Raw genomic sequence first — 22,558 nt, 5'->3', positions numbered from 1 at the left:
TGAGCCTGATTGCTTCAGGAATCAAATAATTCTTCAGACCCCTATAGGAGTTAGAGGTCATGACTCCTGGCTAGTTACAAATTGGCATTCTACAGGGCTTGGAGGAGATGAGGAAGTGTGCCAAGGATGAGGGACGCAGAGTCTACTGACACTGGGGTGGGAGGAAGAGTATGGCTTCCTAGATCTTTTTTTGAGTGTTGACGTTTCCTTAAGTTACAGGCCTGGGCCTTGCTCACACACTGCCTTTAGTACTGAGGGTGGGGAATGGATCTAGGGATCAGAGACCTTTTAAGATTTTGTCATCCCTGAGCACATTCACTTTTGGAGATTTCATTTTATATTCAATTTAATTAACTTATTTTTAGTTGCAGTTGACTAGTGTACTACATTTTACCTTTGTAGACTTTTAATTGAGCCACACATTAATTTTAGATTTTGCATTTAGATTTTAGATTTGCATTTTAGATTTGCATTAATTTTAGATTTTCTTTTTGTAGTTTGGAGCCAATGCATTTTTTTTTCACTTCTCTGACAGATTTCCTTTTTTTTTTTTTTTTTTTGGAAAAGAATGGATTTTGAGGAATAAAAAATAAAAAAACATGGGACAAGGGTATGGAATAGAACATAAATACAAATAGACGATAAATATAAATGTAAGCTGTTTTGCTAATTTCCTAATTATGTAATTTGCTCTTGATATTCTGTTAGGACTGATGCATATGCCTTTGTTGTCCTATAGGATGACAACTCCTCTGCAAATAGGCCAATGAGATCTTTGAGGTCTGTAGGATATCTGGATGGATAGCTGATTCCTCCCTCTGACTTTCTAAATTTGGCTTGGCTCCACTTCTCAGGTGTCAGCAGAAGATATTTAGAGAGAGCTGCTTTTTTAATATGGCTTTCTTAAAAAATCCCTGAACCGAAGTCCATGATGGCATTGACCTTTGAAGGGATAAGGGGGTACTTAGCACAAGAGAAATCACTTGCTAGTACTCCTCATGAGATACCCCTTAAATTACTATTTCTCCCAGTGTTGACCATAGTACTGCAAGATAGAATCACATGGGGAGCTTGTTAAAAAGGCAGATTCCCAGCTCCACCCCATACTTACTGAAGTTTTAAGCTAGGAAAGAACTCAGGGTGCCTTTGAATTTTATGGTGAAAAAAAGTCTCAATTTTCCCTAATCTCTAATTGAAATACAGCATTTTATTCAATTATGATGATAGACAACAAGCTACAGCAGTATTAGCAATGCTTATGACTTCTCACCAATGGAAATCACAGATATTTCTGTATCATGATGTTTGTGGGTATCTTGAAATGTCTCTTATGCCCCTTATTAATTCAAAATCATGATAAATTTGAGACAAAAAACTAGGTCTTATTATTTAATAAAGTAATAAAGAAGCTTATGTATCATTACACCACCTGTTTGCTTCTTTAATATTTTGACAGCTGCTTCTTAGCTGATACTGGTTTTCTTGGTAGCTTCATGTATTTTATTTTAAATATTTAAAAACATTTTTCTGAGAAGATGTCCACACACCTTACTGGGCTGCCAAAAGGATGGATGTCACACACAAAGCATCTGAACTGGAGCTGAGACCTGGTTGATAGGCAGATCCACTCTTTAGTGATAAGGAGGAAGAAGGTTTCAGGCTGAGGGACGAGCTGGAGCAAAAGTGCTTGTGCATGAGAGGCCTGGGGGTTTAAAGAACAGAAAAAAGCCAGTGAGATTAGAAGCAAAGGATACCTATGGGAAAAGAGGAAGTAGATGGTTAGTGAAGTAAGCAGGGTCAGGGAAGGAGAGAGTAGATTTTACTCTTATTGGAAACAGTTGGAAGGTTCCATCAGGGAGTGTTATGATTATGGTTGTGCAGTGGAAAGTTTATTTCAAGAAACGTGTTTTATGTGCAAAAAATCCCACAAAATTCCAGGCATAAAGGAATTACAAAAGGCAGCTAGGATGCTAGAATATGGTTATCAAAATGTATCTTAAAATTGCTACATAACAATATACTTTTCCATGCATTTTCTTATTGTGATGAACATTGAGTAATGTATAGAATTGTTGAATTATTATAATGTGTACCTGAAGCTAATATACCACTGTATGTTAATTATACTTCAATAAAATAATGATTTCAGTGAATCAAAGATAAACGTGGATCAACAAAAAAAAAGCTTTTTATTAACACATTAGATAACAAGATCTAGTGGTGGGTGTCACAATTACTATGGAGCATCAAGAATAGAAACAGAAAATAGAAGAACAAAGTTGGAAGATTCACACTTCCAAACCTTAAAGCTTACTAGCTCTGTAGTAATAAGACAGTATGGTGCTGAAACAAAGATAAACATGCAGATTATAGGACTTAGAATGCAGAAATGAACCCCTATATTTGTTGCCAATTGATTTTCAACAAGGATGCTGAAATAATTCAATGGGGGGAAGAATAACCAGTTTAACAAATAAAGCTGAGGGGATCCCTGGGTGGCTTAGTGGTTTAGCTCCTGCCGTCAGCCCAGGGTGTGATCCTGAAGTCCTGGGATCGAGTCCCGTGTCAGGCTCCCAGCATGGAGCCTACTTCTCCCACTGCCTGCGTCCCTGCCCCCCCCCATGTCTATCATAAATAAAAAAATCTTTAAAAACAAACAAACAAAGCTGAGACAACCACATCTCCATCATCTCCATGTGTGTTTTTTTTTTTTTAAGATTTTATATTTATTTATTCATGAGAGACACAGAGAGAGAGAGGCAGAGACACAGGCAGAGGGAGAAGCAGGCTCCTGCGGGGAGCCCAACGTGGGACTCGATCCGGGGTCTCCAGGATCAGGCCCTGGGCCGAAGACAATACTAAACTGTTGAGCTACCCAGGCTGCCCTCCATATGTTTTTAAAAAATGAAGTTGGACCCCTACCTCACATCATACACAAAAATTAACTGAAAATGAATTACACCTCAACATAAGAGCTAAATTTATAAAAGTTAGGAGAAAGAGTAAGAGTAAATTTTCATGACTTTGAATCAGTCAGTGATTTTTAAACTATGCCATCAAAAGTACAAGCAACAAAAAAATAGATGGATTTCATCAAGTATAAAACCTTTTATGCTGCAAATGACCCCATCCAGAAAGCGAACAGGGAACCCACAGAAATGGGAGAAAATGTTTGCAATTCTTATATCTGGTAAGGGATGAGCATCCAAATAGAGAAAGAACTCTTACAACTCAGCAAAACAACCAAATTAAAAAGTGGGCAAAGGATTTGAGTAGATATTTCGCCAAAGAAGATATACAAATGATCCATAAACACATGAAAAGATGTTCAGCATCACTAGCCATATGGAAAATGCAGATCCAAATCACGGTAAGATACTGCTTCGCACTAGGGTGACTATAATCAAAATGACAAGAGAATAATAAGTGTCAGCAAGGATGTGGAGAAATTGGAACCCTCCTACATTGCTAATTGGGAATGTAAAATGTTGCGGCCTCTTGGGAAGAAGAGCTTCATAGTTCCTCAAAATGTTAAACTTAGAGTTGCCATATGAACTAGCATTTCCACTCCTCGGTATCTACTCAAGATAAATGAAAGCATAGGAACGTCTGCATGGTTCAGCAGTTAAGTGTTTGCCTTCACCTTAGGGCATGATTCTGGAGTCCTGGGATCAAGTCCCACATCAGGCTCCCTACATGAAGCCTGCTTCTCCCTCTGCCTGTGTCTCTGCCTCTCTCTGTGTCTCTCATGAAAAAAAAAATTAAAAAAAAAATAAAATAAATGAAAGTATATGTCCACAAAGAATTTTGTATGCAGATATTCATAGCAGCATTATTCATAATTGTCAAAAAGTGGCAACAATCTGAATGCTCATCAACTTGTAAACAGATGAACAAAATGTGCCATATCTATACAACAGAGTGCCACTGAACAATATAAAGGAATTAAGTACGATGAAGGCTACAGTTGGGATGAACCTAAAAGACTTCAGGGTGTGTTAAAGAATCCAGTCACAAAAGACCATATGTTGTATGATTCCACATGTAGCAAAGCCAGAAAGTAGATTAGGGGTTACCTTGGACTGGAAGGGTAGGAGTGACTTCTAATGGGTACAAGGTTTCTTTTGGGGGTGATGAGAATGTTCTAAAATTAGATTGGGGTCATGGCTGCAGAGCTCTGTGAATGTACTGTCATTGAATTGTACCCTTTCAGTGGGGGAAATTTAAGTACTGTGAGTTATATCTCAATAAAACTCAAAAAGAAAAAGAATAGAACTAGAGAGACCACAAGTTAGAAGTTTCTGGAAGGGGAGGTGAGAGTGGCTTGAGTTGGAGGACAGATATGGAGATGGAGAGAAGTGGATGGATTTAGGGCTTCCATATTTTGGTGGTAGAACTGTTAAGACTTGCTGGTAGAGTGCATGCCGAGAGTGGGGGGGAAGAGAAATGTAGAGGTGGAGTAGGTCTGGATCTTCTCGAGTGTCCTGTCCTGCTCGTGCATCCATCGCTCTACAACTGAATGGTCTATGAAATATCCAGCGAGGTTATTTGGGCTCTAGCTGATTGGCTCATGGCGCGGGGAGCTTGTAAGATCAAACTGCAGTTATATACCTGATGGCTGATGTAGTATTTACTTTGGTAGAAAACAAAGAGAAGTGTCCAGGATTCAGTAAGAAGGATGTCTCTGAATTTTCTCTTCAATTCTGAAAAACTTGGCTATTTGCAGGGTTTTTGAAGAGTAATAACCTCTTTAGTCCAAAATGTTCCTATATAGGTCAGAATCATCTTTCTTCCTCATAAGCATTTCCTCTGAGTTTCTGAGGGTCTGCTTTCAAGTTTAAAGCAGCTTTTTTAGTGGTATCATCTCTTTTAAAACTGGATCAGAAGGTGAATGTTCTGGAGAGACTAAAATCACCTGGGTAACCATTATAAAAGACACACATGCATTTAAAGACCACAGCACTACTGAGATATGAAACTTACAGTGTAAATTCAGCCCAAGCTGAGAACATTTATCCCCCCACGCCACCCCGTTTTCCTGATGAGAAATAAGAACAGATATTTGAAGAGGGAGAAATTTCACATCCAAAGGGATTTTTTTTTTTTTTCTCATCAGAATCCAGCTCGAACATTATTACCAAGAGACTTGTGAGATGCATGGCCACCCTGAAAGAAGATGCTGGCTTTGCTCAAAGTGATAAATTGAAATCCTGGTATTTCAGAAAACTTATGGCCACTGCGTATAGCCAGGGGACCTGGAGACAGAGCAAACTGCAGGTTCGTACAAGAAAATGTAGAGCTGCCTGGGGTACCGGAGTCTTTTTACTCCCAAGTTAGAGAAATACTGGCAAAGCATAAGAGTGAAATTCCTTTGAGGTTGCACTGTCCCCTGGGTAGCATGCGGTGTTTGATTCCGGCGAGGGTAGGCGAGAAGGCAGGAAGGAAGCACAAGTCTCCCCATATAGACTAGGGTGCCCAGTCAATCTGCAAGTTTGTGAAAAGCAGTGTTGGTTGTGAACACACTAGCTCTTTGACAAGACTGCCTTGGTTTGAGCCCCAAGCTCTTTGCTTTTGATCTACGTGTCAGAGGCAAATTACACAACTCTTCCGGGCGTTTGATTCTGTACCTTACAATGTAGACAGTACATCTTAACCCATAGGGTTGCTTTGAGCATTAAATGAGTTTATATGTGTATAAAATGCTTAGAACGGTGCCTTGGCACATAGTACATGCTCAGTAAATTTTAGCTACTCTCCTATCGAGTGCCTCTTACATGCCAGGGAATGTGCGAGATTCTGGGCATGCAGTTGCAGGCAAGATAGACAAGATCTGTGCACTTATAGAGCTTATAGTCATCTGGAGTCTTATTTGCATAAATATCCTCATGGTGTATGTGGTTCAGAGGCAAGAGATGGAACAGTAGTTCCAGAACTGCCTCAACTTCCACTTCGCCCAAGATGAAAGGCAGTTTATATATGACGATTTTTTTTACATATTTATGTTAATATTTATTATAAATAATGTAACCAGCACATAAAATGTGGAATATACTCAAAACAAGGCTATGTTTATAAATGTAAGGCTAAAATATAAGATTAAAAATAATAAGTAAACAATGGTGACATAGAAGTCCAAAGATGATTCTTAAACATTTGGGTGGAATCATGGCTGCCAAATGAATCCCTGTTACTGGTGGGAACCGTTAGGGGTGGAAAGGAGTCTGTGAAGCACTGAGTCTAACCTCAGGGGGTGCTGACTGTTCCTGATTTAGGAGAGGCTATCCTAGGAAAGGAAAGGGGTGAGTCAAGAGGCAGGTTTTCCAAAGGGAATTATAGTTGTGGTATTGGGTTTTCGGTCTCATTTGTCCAATTGTTGCTTTCTCTTTTAAGCCCCACTGGGTTGGGGAGTTAGCATCATAATGCATTATTAGTATTTTGCCCTGAGAGGGATTAGTAGTATCAGCAAGAGGGAGGCTTTAGGGTCTGGAAAACCATGAAGACTTCTGCAGGGTTGAATTATTCCTAGTGGTGAGGAATCCATCATCACCCACCCAGGATGGAGCCCGGAGTGACAGTTTCCATGAACTTGACCAATAGCCCTCTGCTAGAGGGACTGAAATGTCACTTGGTAGGAAAGGCAGTTATTTCCTGCCCTCCTCTAGACCTCATGTATATTTTGAAATACATGATGTGAAATACTGATACCTCATGAAATACTGATGTGTTGACTTTCTTTAAGCTAATATCCTTATTTTCACATCCATGTTGTGTTGGGGTAAAGGATGGAAAAGTTAATTCAAATCTTGATTAAAATTCTACTGGCTGCAACCTACTATCTTCTGCCAGCCTTGATCTAGAAGTTGAGTCAATTATCTATGATTATTTTCAACTCTCTAAAGAGCTAGAATCTAACTTGAGGGGAATAGTTAAAATAAACGAACAAGCCCATGCCTAGATGGAATATGCATTGATTGTGAAATAACCTAATGTATGTGTGTTTGTGGGTCCCTATGTTGTTTCTGTAGCTACTGAAAATTCAACTTTCTGAAACATCAATTCATCCTATCATGTAATAAGGAGCAGAAAATTAAAGTTTCACAGTCAGGAAACCGTTGGGTTCAATTCTTACTCAGATATTCTCTCACCTTCTGAGACTCATTTTCCACATCTGAAAAATGGAGATTTTAATGCCTAACTCATGGGATTTTTAGGAAAATCATAGGATCTGTGTAAAACTGGTAAGACTTGTGGCTCTGTGGCTGGCACCCAGGCACTTGCTTGGATTGAATTCTTAGCATAATCTGGCTCAAGTAACTCTTTTGTTTATTTCTTTCCTCTATTTTTGCCTCTTTTAGAGCTACGATTTACTACAGTGTGACCCAAATGATTCATTTAAATTATAGGTTGTAAATGTGAGCTTGCTGTTGCACTGCTTTAAAAATCATCAATTACTCGTAATTGTGCATTGAAGAGAGTTGAAGCTTTTTACCTGCCTTAGTCCCTGACCTCCTTCCATATTCTCTGGCCTCATACCCTGAGGTCCAATGATACCACCCTGCTTCCATTCTGTATCTGCTCTGTCTCCACCCTGACACCAACCCCATTCAGCTTAATGTTTTGGTGCAATTACTTGCACTACTCCCTCTGCCTAATAGAGCCTTCCAGCATCTGTTCATCTGGCTAACTTTCATCCTCAAAGTTCAGCTCAACCATCTCTAGGAAGCCTTCCCTGAGGCCCAGAAGCCAGTTAAGAAGCCAGTTTCAGAGTTTCCGAAGTCCCCTAGCCTGGTCCTGTCACAGTGCTGGCTAGATAATTGTGAAATGACCTGTTTGCTAGACTCACACCTCCTCAGTGGCAGACATGATATTTTATGCATCATGGTCTCCCCGGTGTAGAGCATGGTGCTTGGTATACAATAGGTGCTCAATATGAACTGAACTGCATTTTCCTTGGAAACTCTCTGTATCAATTCGTATACAACCAAAATAAGCAGAAACTATCCTGATTATTAAAGATGGAGGAGTTTTAATACAGGGAATTCATCGCAGAGGTGATGGAAGAGCCGAGAAGCTGAACAGGGAACAAAGAGGCAGGTTGGAGAACAGCTAAGAGTAGGAAGTTGGTACCATCCTAGGGCGGAGGTGGAGTTGCCAGAATCACAGGGTTGGGTCCTCCAGATAGAGGCTGGAACCAAGCTGGGGAGAGCTGGACCCTCTACTGCCAAATTCGATGCCCAAAGTGGAGACAGGGAGAGAAATGCAGTGGGTTTTCCTCGACCTCTGGCCTACATTCTCCCGCCACCTGCTCTCATTGGCTGCATGCAGCTGGCAGTCAGCCTAGAGATGCATCCGGTAGAGGGCAGCCTCTCTGGGATCCAGGGGAGGGTGACAAAGGGATGGAGCGTGAACAGACCTGGAACCATTCACTCCGCAAAGTAGAGGTAGAAAGTAAAATGACCTGAGTACCATGGGTGTCATCATTTATTCCTTCGAATTAGTATTTACTGAGTGCAGTTGTTCACCACTTTTTTTCTGGCTGTAACATACATTCGAGATGAAGGTGACTTGCAGCTCACATCCCCATGAATGTCACGCACATGCCCAGGGTTATTAGCCATTGCCAGTGCATCGCTCTCCTCTCCTGTGACTCAAGAAGGACATTGGGATTCACAGAGTGGCATCGTTATGAGAGAGAAAAGAGTAAATCAGTGCAGATTAATTGCCTATGACAGAGACACATTTCGTAACCAACCCAACTGTCCCAGTTTCCTACCATGAAGGGACTGAGAACCACAGGGCTTGGTTAGAATATTCTTGCTTCATGAACAAATAGGGCAAGGCTGTGTCTAAAATTAGAGTGAAAAACTGAAGGAGGATTCCAGAGAATTCATGTGAGAAGGACTTTTGCCTCAACTATTTTTCATGGACAATTGCATTAAATATGAACTTCAACTTGTCTGTATAGACATCATCTATACTGTACTATAGAGGTAAAAAATTGTAAGGGAACAAAATGCGTAGAACGTATGTTCCATGGATGGTTCAACCTGTGATTTTGATGTGTCCTGGCACATTTTTTTTTCCCCACACTAAAACTAGTATTTTTAAAATATAAGATAATACCCATTTCTTTTTGGTATTGGTTTGGTTAACCTGGGCTATTGTGGAACTCCACAATAATTATTCTAAAAGACTAAAGTCTTTTAAAATGATCAAATTGCAGGCAGTACCCATTCCTCTTCAGAACTGCCATGTTATTTTTAAAATTCAGAGGAAGAGGAAATCTAGGAGCAGCAGAATCTTGCTTATGTTGGTGATTATTGAATCACGTGGATGCCGAGTACATAAAATATCTCCTCTTGTGAAAATCCCTGTTGCCATTTAAAAATACGGAGATTCGAGAGCGCTCTATATCTTCAGCATGCTACATATCAGAATTTTAGAAGCATTTATTTGTTTACATGTCTGATGTCATTCTCTACTCACAGGGGTGAGGAGGGGTGGGGGAGTCCTTCTATATGATTTGTTGCTCTATCCTCAGTGCCTGGAGCTGTGCCTGGCAGAGAGAAGTGGCTTAGGAACTTCTTCTGGGTGACTCACTGCTTTCCTTTCTACCTTATGCTGGCATGAAATCTGAGAAAGATGAAGAGGTGATTGACCTTACTGGCCACCACTTTCCTGGGAAGATGTCTAGAGTTTGCTCCACTCCACTGGGCTGGGCCAAGCCTTGAACAACCACTTATGTGTGCAGGCACTAAAGGAAGAGAGAGCCCGTTAATTGCAAGCTGTTGCCAAAAGGTCACCACTATTAATTATGACATCTATTTGAAGAGAAGGAAGTCCTGTCTATATGGCAATAGATTCCACGGTGTCTAATTTGTTTGCTGTAATAAGGCCAGGCTCAGTTATTGATGAATCCATCATCCACGTCTTGTATGCTGATGACACCAACTCAGTCTCTCTCAAGATAATGGTATTTATTGCATACAGAGACGAGTGCCGGGCCGTATATTATTAAACTCCATAAACACGTTGCACATTAATTGCTACTGCTGTGCAAGAAAACATTTTTTTTTCATTTTTGTGGTGGGGAGTTCAGTAATTTATATGGGATGACTCAAGCCATGTCTCTGGGCAGCAGGTGAAATGCTGCTAAATCAATCCATATGGTCGGTCTGTGCGAGAGAATCATTTGTCTGACCTGCATGGGTGAAAGATGCTGGGTGTCTCAGCCGTGCTCAGTTCTTTCCTGCTGTAAATGGACTGACCCTCGGGGTGATGTCTCTATATACCTTCTGGGGGAAAAAAAGTAGAAACAATTACAAGATCAATTTAAACAGAAAATAAATGCTATCTCAATTAATTCAAATGAATAGAACTTTTCTTAGATTTTCTTTTCTGGGTGTGTTCTCCCTCCAGTATCCACATAATGGTCCAAATGTTCCATTTCACCTTTCTGGCACCAACAAAGCCTCAGTTCAGAGGAATAAACAGCTTTTTATCCAGGCAGGAGGGTGGGGGCTGAGCTTTTGGCTCTCCAGAGAATAGCACATAAAGTCAATGCCATCCTTTGATGACTGTCTCTGTGTCTTAGGACCTCACTTAAACTCTCTGACTTTGTTTCCTTACAGTTCTGCAGCTAACTCATTACCTTTATGATTAGTTCAGGATACAACTTAAAAAGAACATAATCAAGGAAAGCGACTCCTCTGTCACTCCTTCTCTGTCTTCCCAACCCGACTGGCTGTGCTTTTGGTTTGGTTTGTTTGTACCATATTGAAGAATGAGAAACCCCCCTTTAATGATGAGGGCTCACCTATGTTTTCTGAACAAAAAGAGGCATCTTAATTGCTAGATGCAGAGTTTGGTATTCCCTACACATCCACATAATGTGTTTATGTAGAGTTGCAGACTAAAGAATAATCTGATTTATAGATGTATCAAAATTTGGTGACTCTTAGTTTTCAGAAGCCTAATTGAAGAATATTTTAGATTTTCTTTAGTGGAGAGTGAAAAACAATGGGTCATATGGAATGTAGCCTCCTGGCCCTGGCCTTCATCTAACTCTTTTTTATTTTATTTTATTATACATTATTTTATTTAAAAATTTTTTTTATTGGAGTTCAATTTGCCAACATATGGCATAACACCCAGTGCTCATCCCGCCAAGTACCCCCTCAGTGCCCATCACCCCAACTCCCCGCCCAGCTCCCCCTTCCACCATCCCTTATTCATTTCCCAGAGTTAGGTGTCTCTCATGTTTTGTCACCCTCACTGACATTTTCACTCCTTTCCCTTTATTCCCTTTCACTAATTTCATATTCCCCAAATGAATGAGACCATATAATGTTTGTCCTTTTCCGATTGACTTATTTCACTCAGCATAATACCCTCCAGGTCCCTCCATGTGGAAGCAAATGGTGGGTATCTGTCGTTTCTAATGGCTGAGGAATATTCCATTGTATACATAGACCATAGCTTCTTTATCCATCATCTGTCGATGGACACTGAGGCTCCTTCCACAGTTTGGCTACTGTGGACTTTGCTGCTAGAAACATCGGGGTGCAGGTGTCCCGGCTTTTCATTGCATCTGAATCTTTGGGGTAAATCCCCAGCAGTGCAATTGCTGGGTCGTAGGGCTGGTCTATTTTTAACTCTTTGAGGAACCTCCACACAGTTTTCCAGAGTGGCGGCACCAGTTCACATTCCCACCCACAGTGCAGGAGGGTTCCCCTCTCTCCACATCCTCTCCAACATTTGCTGTTTCCTGTCTTGTTAATTTTCACCATTCTCACTTCATCTAACTCTTATTCCAGTATCACTATTCTCTCTTTCCCTGGGGGTGTTGAGGGGAGATTTCCCCTATACTCTTCTAGTTGATTCTGGCTGAATAGACAGCTGCAGTAACCACAGCACCCAGAGGTGGTCGTGTGACCTGATTAATCATTAATACCCCATCCCCTGCGTTAGGGTGATTGGCCCAGGGTTGGGTTTGAGACTTGAGCCAAGTCAATGGGAATTTTGTCATGGTATTTTATATGTGGGCATACTCTCTTTCCCCTCTCAGGTTGCTGGCTGAGGTGGTATGAGCCTGGGGTTGTCCACCTGTGCCTTCCCAGCGTTCTCTGGGCTCATTCTCGCTCACAGAGGGAACATGCTGTAAGGAGAGATGGGGGCTATGCATGGTGAGAAGCAGCTGTGGGGTAGGAAAGGGAGGGAGAGAGAACACTTAAAAGTAAAAGCAAGCTAATGAAAACGTTTACGAGCCCGTGTCGCATGGCTCCATGTAGCCGACCCCCTCTGGACCCCCTTGTTATGTGTGCCCATTATTTTAGCTGGCTTTGAGTTAGTTCTCTGTCACTTGCAACCAGACAGGTTCAGACTCACATATACACCTGACACTCAGCACCAATCACTGCTTTCTTTGCCAATGTGAGTGCCACAAAGTCCCAGACTCTTGGGAGAGCCACCACTTCAGAGAAGCAGGATGACCCTGGGGTTCAGCCTGCCTATGGAAAATTCCAGGCAGCTCTGAAGCAGACAGTGAAGAGAAGGTGGCAGGAGGCTGCATATACACCTCAACCCTGGCACAAGTCCCTTGTCATCTCCACTGACACCCTGGTGGTCTTTTGTCATCCCCTTAGTCTTTTAGGACATAGCTTGCTTGCCTTTCCCTCAGTTCCTTTTCATCTCTTTCTTTCCATCTGCAGCTGTCAACAGTTGCTTCTTTATTTTCTTGCTCATGTCTTTTATTTCCGGGTCCCCTATTCTGAGAGATATGTGCCTGGGTGGCAAATTATCAGATAGTGCTGACTATTACCTTTGAGATACTGGGTAAAGTGCAGGGGGAAATATATCTCCCCTACCTCTCTAGGAACGTGGGGGAGCTAGGCAGCCATCACCATTTGATAATTTAGTGATCAAAATCTTTGTCTCTTCCCCAATCTCTGACTTCTACAGATTTATGACTATGCCTTGGGAAGATTAGCTGTCTTCTCTGTTGAAGGCTCAGGGTTAGACCCTAGCTTATCATGTGGCCTTGGAAGCATGAATCATGGCGGGGAGGACTAGAAGGTGAGCAGGGGGCAGACTTCTTTTCACCCTCCCTCCAGACTCTGCCATCATCTTTCAGATGGTTCAAGGACCTGCTGTTGTGTGCTGGCTCATTTCTTGGGTATGGGGCCATTTTTGATAGGTATGAAGAAGGAAGGTGGAAGAGAGGGCCCTTCAAGGTGACTAGGAGCAGGTGTCCCACTTACCCCTCTTGTTGCTAGAGCTGCAGTTGTATTATATCATTTATGTGGGGCAAGGGGAGTGGTGGAGATAGGAAGGAGCGGGGCTCCGAGTCAGACTGGGTGAAATACCAGCTTTGCCCTAACCAGCTCTGAGGCCCTGGGCGCGTTCCCTGTGTTTCCCAGCTCTCAGATTAAGCATCTGTGAAATGAAGGAAGTGGCGGTTCCTGTTCTACGGAGTTGTTGTGTGAATCAGAAATGAGGTAATAAATATGAAAATTGTCTGTGGATGGAAGCTGGTGGCCTAAATACAAGACACTGTTCTTGTTAAGGTGCCACACTCCACAAACAGCACTGTCTAGGGGTGCAACACACAGTAAAATCAATTTTGCTTGGTGGGAGAGATGTTTATTATTTGGATTTTTTTTTATTATAAAATAGCAGTTTGGGGAGGTAGAACATGTTGCATTCAAAATCTTCATATATATGGGCAGCCCGGGTGGCTCAGCAGTTTAGCACCGCCTTCAGCCCAGGGTGTGATCCTGGAGACTCGGGATCGAGTCCCATGTTGGGCTCCTTGCATGGAGCCTGCTTCTCCCTCTGCCTGTGTCTCTGCCTCTCTCTCTGTGTCTCTCATGAATAAATAAATAAAATCTTAAAACAAAACAAAATCTTCATATCGTTTCAAATTGAAAACCTGTCTGGCTATACCAGTGGGACAGGTGAAAACTATTGATTGAGCTAGCAGGTGCCTTTATTTTAAGAAGCAATTATTCTACTTAAGATTTGTGAATATGTATTTACTAGTTCGATGCATTCAGAATTGTTAGTTCAGATTACATAATTTTGGAAAACTTAATGTTGACATGTAGACATTTGAAGTTCTACTGGTTATTGTGGCCATGGTTAGAAGTTTTCCCTAGGGAGAAGTTGGGCTGCCAGCTTTCTTCTTTGCAACATGTGGGCCTTTATACCACATACATGTGTGCACATACATGCACATACATACACATACACAGGCTTGACAAGTGACTGGAGAGCAGAAGTGTCTGTGACAGGAATTAGGGTCATTATAAATCATTTCAGAGCTTGCATAGCCTGGAGTTTGAGTTTGCACCATGAAAATTGCCACTGCCCTTAGCCAGTAAGTCAGATGATGCAGCCTGTTGCAGGCACTACGTCTGGACATCTCCAAACCTCAGGGACAGCGAGGCTAGGAAAGTGTTACAATGTTCATGTTCAGTGCTTCACAAGACAAGGATGTGTTGTCTGTCATAGGCCTACTGATCTATCACAGAACTGCTCAGATGTCACAGACACATGATGAAAAAGATCACTGTGACATCCTAGGATTCTATGCCCTTTTTCCTGGAAGATTTTGAAAAATAACACCAGAACAGTTCATTAAAAACAACAGCAAAAAAGATTTTTCATGTCAGAAGAGTTATAAAAACAACAATAATGTCCTTTTTACTCTGCTTCCTTTCCAGATACACCAACTGCCTGAGAGCAGATGATAAGGGGGAAATCAGAAGACATTTTCTGGGTGGCTCAGTCAGGTAAGCATCTGACTCTTGGTTTTGGCTCAGGTCATGATCTCAGGGTTGTGAGATCGAGCCCCTCATTGATTGAATCCCCACTTGGGATTCTCTCTCCCTCTCCCTTTTCATGTTCCCTCCCCAACCCTCACTTAAAAAGAAAAAAAGAAATTTGATGTTCCAATGGATTTAGCATGTTTCTTTCCAGAACACACATCTCTCTCTTTAGCTTCCAGGGGAAGCCTAAGCGTCAGGTGGAAACATGTAAACTTACCTTAGATAACTGCCTTGTACGTCCTCAGGAAGCTTTTGCTCATGGAGAATCCCTGCTTTCTAATGGTTGAAGATGGGGAGACTCTGAAGGGCAGGGCTTCATGTTGAGTTAGTCTGTCTTGAATGAGCCCCCTTAGAATATTTTCTGTGAGCAAGAAAAGCCAGAGGCCTAGATTACAGGTCTGAACCTAGTAGAAATCTGGAGAAGAAACAAATAGTCAAGTTGCAACATGAAGATTTTCTTGTAAAGCACTCTGCAGATGGGGGCCTAAAGTATGGGCCCCAGTCAGTGTCCTCAGGTATCTTGAATAAAGCAGACTAAATAAGAAACATGAACTCAAAAGTGCTTTAAAAGGATATGATGCCAGCAATGCAAGCTACCCTTACTATTTTTGTTTGTACAGAAGATGTTGTACTTCTGTTTCTACCTGGTTTTATCCAGGGCATGTTTCATCTTATTTGATCATCTTTTAGCCCATAAATATAAACTATTCACCAGAAATGTGGGAACTCCTATTATTTCTACTCTCTGATTTTGTCATGGGATATCAGGACTCAGACATGGACATTTGTTCTCATGGGGTCCTAACTGAAGAAACTGAGCTTGGAGCTCAGCCACTGAGGTCCAGAGAAGCTAAGTGACCTGTCCAAGCCCAGACTTAGCTCAGGTCTTCTGACTCTCCTCTTGGCCAAGTGTTCCCTACACTATACTATCGTGCTGTTCCAGAGTGATACTTGGCGGTGGGGCGGTGGGGGTGGGGGAATAAAACTCTACTTTGTGATGCTCACCTGCTGCACCACATCTTTGCTCTGTCATGGTGTCCAAGATGGGTCACAATGGGATGGCCATTATGGACCACTTGGCATTTTCTGAAAGGATCTACTGTGAACAGCTTCCTAAGGAATTTGGGAAAATAAGTTGAGCTAAGTTCTATATGAACCCAAAGAGTTAAAGTCCAACTGAAAGGCAGGCAGGTGTTGAAGTCATTGATAGTGTCCATAGGCAGGTGGCTGTCAGGAGGAACCCTGGATAGCCCAGAGTGACTGAAGCTGGGTGGCCTGTTCCATGCTTGTGGGAATATGGAGATTCCTCTAAGTCATGTAACCAGGAATCTGGAAGAATGTTCCATGAAGAGATGGAAAATCTGGAAAAAAGCTTAATCAAAGGCTGGAAATTAAGCCTGGAAGACGTTGGATCAGCAGACATAGTCTTGAGCTCCATAATATTTCACTTTCAAGGCATCAGGTGTAAGGACAGTCTAGTGGAAACCCAAGACCCTTTTGTGCCTTCGTGTGCAGGTTCCCTAGCAGTTCCCACATGCACAAAACTGCAGGTGCTCAAGAACCACACAGGCAGCCACGACATGGCTGCTGGACAGACGACGAGCAACAACTCTTCCTCAACCTGGCTTGGCCAGTGTTATCCTTTGTCTTAGGTAGCTTTTTCATGCCAAACGTGGTTTTAGTTGGGTGAGAACAATGCACTCTACCAATCTCATTTTAGAAATCCTGGGCTATCAGAAATAAAGAGGTTACTTTATGGAAGCCATCATGATGTTTCTTCAGGGGATTGCATATGAAGACTAGGAGTCCCATGCAATTGCAATTTTTGGATATCATCCCAGATCACTCACTGTCACTAGCACGGGGCGAGGGGATTTCTTAGTCTCCTGCTGCATCCTATGTGCTGTGTTCTCCTCCCCTCTCCCCTGTCAGGCTCCACAGAAGAATGGCTATTTGCTGCCAGTCATCTCAGTCTCACGGAGGACACTGGTCTCTGGCACACTGGCTGACAGTTTCATATCCACAGGGCAGGGTCTGGACCAATAATATCTCCGCTAACCTCTGGACTGCAGTGTGGTTCGTTACCAGTATTTTGCTTGAGTGTTTCCTTTCCCCCTAGTTATTGAGTCTGTGCTGCTTCCTCCTTGGCACATGTTGGTTTTTAGAGATGATGTTGTTGAGTGACACGTAAAAATTAGTTTCATTTCCACTCAAACAATACTTCTGTTGAATCTTCTCTTACATCCCCCTTTTTCATTAATTGTTCCCTTATCTGCGCCCCATATTTATTGTTGCATTTGGATCCAGATCACAGTGTGCCTTATGGTCAACTATGTCATTCCTTCCTAGGCAGAGAGTGGGTCTAGTTTGTCCTTGAATCCCAGCACCCAGCACAGTGTCTTTGCATATGGAAAGAGTGGTGACAGAGATGGGGCGTGCACCTGCTGGTTCTCCCTTCCTCCTTGGGTAGCATTAAGAGGGAACTTCCCTGCTCCTTGTAGGGAGGCAGGGCTATATGACCGGGTCTTGCCAATGAAATGACAAGTGACATGTATCACTTCTAGTCCAAGCCAGTGAAAAGGTTTGTGTGACCCTCCAGCTTTTTCTGCTCTGCTTTGATGACTGTGGTGATGTTGAAATGGCAAAACCACAAGGAGAAACTAGGACAAGAAGAAAAGCGAGAAGAAAAAAGAGAGAATTGTTCCAAACAGAAGAGGGCTTTGTGTAAGTAGGGAATAAACTTTTGCTGAATTCTCAGCCACTGAGATTTTAGGGTTTGTTTCTCCAGCCAGGCTGGTCTTGCCTGCCTCCTACAGATGGCCCGTAATTCATGGAACTGCATGGTGAGTCTAGGTATTTACAGGTGCGTCTCCTCAAATGATTCAATTTATTTGCGCCTTCCGTTTTTTCTTTCTCAATATAGCTTCACTTAGACCTTGAGAATTCTGAAGGAGAAAGTATAATAAGTTGTTAAACTCTACAGGGGCCGGTTGCATACAACCGAGCAGAAGACATCACCCGATTCAATTGTGTTGTCACCTAGCCTAGAAAGGACTACAGCCATTTGGAAATTCATGAATGTCTCCAGCAGATGGGAAGGCACCATATCTCACCCAGGAGTTGCTGTACCTTTGACATATTAGAGAAATTTACAACCCCAGTGGCTTACCTTTTCCACCTTGGCACATGCTCACTTTACTTAATTGGGCTCTATGGGCTCCGTGGAATATGGGGAGACTCCAGGTTACTCAATGATGTTTCATTCCCTATACACCAATTTTACTCTGTTCATGTATAATGGGCAACTTAATGTATTTATTATCCGCATGTGTATTTATTTTGTATACACACATCGTGATCACATAATATGCAATATTTACAGATTATTTCTAGGGACTTGTTGGAAGACAGTAGGTGTTACTAACTGATCTAACCTTTCACTGATATAATCTCTGGGAATAGTCTCTCATCATCGACAGGGATTTGTTTTCTGGCTAAACCTCATGCAAGATATTTGTCCTCTCTGCACATACATTTCCTTCTCTGGAAAGTGGGGATAATACTTATTCTTCAGATTGTGTGAGGATTGGAGAAAAATATTTGTAAAGATCTACTCACTACTTGACAATTTGTAGACATTTCATAAATGGTAACTGATAATGATTATGTATTTATACTCATAGAGAACTTCAGCATTTAAACATATTTCACATTTTAAAAAAATTCAGTTCACCCTTATGATGACTTTGGGGGGAGGTCCATTTTGTAGCAGAAGAAAGTGAGGCCCAGAGAGGGCACTACAGCTTGTGCAGAGTCTAGAAACCGGCAGAGCTAGGACTGAAAACTAGGCTCCTCACTCATCCTGGTGCTGGAACTAGAAAGTACCTTGAAACAGTGGTTAAGAGCGGAGCAGGATGAAAACAGTGTAGGGTCAATGGCACAGAGCCTGGCAGGAAGTAGGAGTTCAACATGTGGCCACTATTATTGTATTATAGGTACCAGTGACCATGAATTATGCCTTCAAGTTTATCTATCTTAAAGTGAATCATCAGGGACCCCTTGGCCTCATCCGAGTAATTTCCGCAAATAAAGCTGTTACAGTGTGTGGACTATGCTATGTAAAGCACTATGGATAATCAGAGCACTGGAATACAAAGAATGAACAAATAACTGAGAACAGCCTTGTTGTGTATACTTGGTTTGTGTTAGTCACCTGTTGGACCAGAAGGCCATTCTCTGTGTATTGAAATACTGGAAATAAAATATGGCCCTTCTCTGGGCTGTAATAAGAGAACCAGAGGCTTATTCCTTGAAGTTCAGAGGCATCGTGTCTCATATGCCTCTGTTCCTCCAAGATGCCAGAGAGTGCACGTCAGTATTTATGGCACCCCAACACTCAAATTAGCTTCTCTAATAATCAAGCTGAAAAACACACCCTCCCGGTAGTCTGTTCTCCCGCACACAGCATTCTTCTGATAGAGGCATTCATTTCAATTAATGCAAAAGCAGAAGGGTTTGAGCTGCCCATCCATTTGGCAAGGGATTTGGGAATAGGATCAAAGTTGGTTTTATTTCAGTAGGGTCTCTAGTGAGCTGTTAATTACCTGGGTTTCAAATCAGATGGCATTTGAAATAGAATATTGAATTACACCTGTGTTTGCGGGTCAGTTTATCTCCTGATACGAAGGTAGATTTGTGGCAGGAAGGAACAGGAGGAAATGAAGTTAGTTTTCTTCCTGTGTTTGATGGGGGTGAGGGGGTCTTTGTTGCTAAAATATTCCTCAGGGCTTTGCATACTGGGTTAAACCAGTAGGGAAAATTATGTTTCAGGAACGTTGAGCCAGAGCAGACCTCCATTTATCCCTCAGACAGATTAAAACATGTAATCTTAGATGTGTTAACATGAAATATGACTTGCACACCCATACATACACACGTTCCTATGCACACATACATAGTTTGGAGTACTGAAGGTGAATCGAAAACTAGTTTGGTGGGAAACGGAGCACTGGAATGAATGTTTCTGAGTATTTATCTCAAACATTTAGATTTTAATTTTACTGAAAATAAACTTTTGTCTGTTTACCCATTTACACCTGTCAGAGGATGATATCTTATTTTGGAATATTTCACTTGCTCACTAATCTCCAAATACACACGTCTCCTTTCTGTTCCATAGGTGCCCACACCCTTCCTTGCCTCACGGTGCCTGCTCCCTCAGCTCCATCTCCACAATGCTTATTGCTAGCTCTGTGCGTCTTACCCTTCAGGTTTCAACTCCAATTTTGCTTCCTCTGAGAGGCTTTCCCACCCATTCATTCTGCCTTGTTTCCCTATCTGTTCCTTCAGAGCATTGATCCTGTTATTTATGTGTCTCATATATTTGGTCTTGGCCATGAGAGCAGGAAGGGGCTTGGGTTGTCCTGCGCACCCCCACGTCTTCAGTACTTACACTCTACTCAGCACGTTGTGAGCCAAGCGTCTCACAATTTATTTGGTGAGTGAATGAACAATTGGATGACTGAGCAAGCCATGGGCAAACCTTTTGTTTTCACAGAGCACAGACCAAACCATTAGTGGAGCATAATATTCAGGTTCAGTCCTTACAATTCAAAATAGAATTTTATGAAACTGGACAGTAACTGAAAAACTAACAAAGCTGTGTGTATAGATTCCACCATTTTGGCCCAAGAATATTTTGACAACACCATGCACTTGGGAGCTGAGCTTTTAGTGCAATAAAATGGCTATAGCTTCTCTCTTGGTTTTCGCTCTTTGTAGGTCTTCATTTTTACCTCCTTGTAGGTGTCTCCTCTTATCTCCTGTCCCGCTTTTTTTGGCTTTTATTTCTGTCTCTCAAAAACTGCTGACAATTTTCTCATGGGTTACAAATACAAGCTATGTTTCTTTTTATCAAATTCATAATGGCTATTACTGGTAGAACTGATCGCAACAAAATAATACTGACAACGACACAACAGCCTGTGGTAGAATTTGTTATTGGCTAAAAAAGAAAAAAAATTGATGGCCAAATTAAATCTTCTTGACAAAATCTAGACGTGCAAAATTTGATCTGGGAAAATTGAACTTTGTGGAAATAAAGAAAACTCAAAATGGCAGAAGCCATAACTGTTAAAATTGGATGTGACTGGAAAAAGAAACCCAAACAACCTGATTGAAAATTTCTAAGGAAAATGATTGATACTGACCAAATAATATCAGGGAGATAAAAATAATGACAAGATAAAAGCATTTACATTATTTAATCAAGGGGAGAGAGGACTGGGGGAGCTCAATCGATAAATAAATCTTAAAGTACAGGAAAGACAACTTATTGTGCTAAATAATGGACAGCTATTCTTTTCCAATAATAATAATAAAAAAAAAAGGTCCAAGAATGCAACAGGGGGTTTAGAAAGAACTTCCTGTCCACAGGGGGCTTGGAGACTCTGGAGTGCATTACCATGAAGGCAGGTGGTGACAGGGAGAGAGTTGGGAGGGCGGAGTGTAGGGGTGTGTGTGTGTGGGAGGGAGCCCTTTCTGAAGTTTCTGGAATAAGGTATAGCAGAAAGCTATCATTCTGAGGTGGTTTTTGTACATGCTTTTCTGACTGAAGAGTCAAATTAGGAGCTTTCGCTCCCTGGGATACTCCTCTAGCCCATATTTCTATGACTTCTTAAATTCTATTTTGCTCTTTGGTAAGAAAGTGGAATTATGCTACTTAGAAAATAAATTAAGTCACTTTACATCTAAGCATTAAAACTTTTAGTTTTGTTTAAATGTTTTAAAAATTGTTGTGTTCTTATGACCCAGGTTTTGTAGCTCCAATATCTTTTAGGAATGAGTTTTATGTATGTGGAATTCTGCGAATAAAATGGTCATTGTGATGACTATTAAGGATCATTGTTTTAAATCTGGAATAATGGAAGTTTTCTCTCCATAGGGGAAAGAAGCTAAGGATTGGGGAAATAAAAATGATCCATTGTAATAGCAAAAATATCACTGTTGGTTTTAATGAGAGAAAACATTCAGGCCCTTGTAGACAATGAATCTTTGAGGAGAGTCTTATATGTGAAAAAAAGAAAGAGCAGAAAAATTCTATGACTGGTTGTGATTGCTAGTATTACAAGTCTATAGCAAAGATTGTGCTGTCAAGGTGGAGTAGGAGACTGAGGGGGAAGGAAGTTCCCCTGGAGCCCCCCAGAGGACAGGAAGTGGCTCTAATAAGAATGGAAAAAGCTATTAGTGTGAGTGAAAACAAGAGAGTGGCTGTCAACAATAGGTTGGGGTTGCCCTCCTTTGATGAATGGGACAGTTACTCTTACTTCTCTGCTCCCAGTGTGGGGGCATCATATGAGAAGCAGTAACCGTAAGTCAGGGAACATGGCATCCTAGAAGAAACAGGCAAAGCTATCCAGGAAGCAGAAGGATGCTACTGAGTAAGGAGGACTTGAAAGGGGGTTCTAGGTTGATTCCAAGTCATTGCATTCATTCAAATCCTGGGAAATGCCAGGAGACTTAGTGTACCAGTCGATGCATCCCAAAGTAGCCTTTCAGAAAAGTAATAAAAGTAATAAATCAGTGGTTGTGGGTGATGTTAAAGGATTTTTCAGACTGAAGAAACAGAAATTCTAAACTACTCTTGGCCTGAGGTTAGAAATAAATGATATAGCATATTTGTTTTTAAAAAACTATTTTTTTTTTAGCATACAGAGCTACAGAATTTTTCC

The 22,558-nt window shown here is 41.6% G+C and overlaps 1 protein-coding gene and 1 long non-coding RNA gene across 10 annotated transcripts in view; one reads left to right on the top strand and one right to left on the bottom strand.

Moving 5' to 3' along the window:
- Positions 1 to 22,558, top strand: part of LOC144305722 (uncharacterized) — a 284,028-nt gene that overhangs the window by 232,506 nt on the left and 28,964 nt on the right. For 2 of the 6 annotated variants that reach the window (XR_013372784.1, XR_013372782.1), the window contains exons 1-3: positions 14,580 to 14,792; positions 16,761 to 16,904; positions 17,393 to 17,552. Coding sequence is in view for 1 of the 6 variants with exons in the window: in XM_077884792.1 (XP_077740918.1) it covers positions 14,747 to 14,792; positions 17,393 to 17,552 (206 nt within the window). In the remaining 5 variants the exon portion in view is untranslated. Of the gene's footprint in view, positions 1 to 5,126; positions 5,278 to 14,579; positions 14,793 to 16,760; positions 16,905 to 17,392; positions 17,553 to 22,558 lie in introns of those variants that run through there. The other 4 variants (XR_013372783.1, XR_013372781.1, XM_077884792.1 and 1 more) reach the window with 4 other exon arrangements.
- LOC144305724 (uncharacterized) lies at positions 1,529 to 15,792 on the bottom strand. Of its 4 annotated transcripts, XR_013372788.1 has the most exons (5): positions 15,541 to 15,792; positions 15,046 to 15,243; positions 10,202 to 10,295; positions 9,487 to 9,754; positions 8,104 to 8,641 (listed from the first exon to the last, which is right to left on the bottom strand). It is a non-coding gene; the product is annotated as an uncharacterized LOC144305724 (long non-coding RNA). The 4 variants fall into 4 exon arrangements; XR_013372789.1 differs by lacking the exons at positions 8,104 to 8,641; positions 9,487 to 9,754 and adding an exon at positions 1,529 to 1,702; XR_013372786.1 differs by having other exon boundaries at positions 8,104 to 9,754.

This window comes from Canis aureus, chromosome 36 (genome assembly GCF_053574225.1).
Source record: "Canis aureus isolate CA01 chromosome 36, VMU_Caureus_v.1.0, whole genome shotgun sequence".
Taxonomy (NCBI): Eukaryota; Metazoa; Chordata; class Mammalia; order Carnivora; family Canidae; genus Canis; species Canis aureus.
This window is presented reverse-complemented; position numbering and strand designations above follow the sequence as displayed.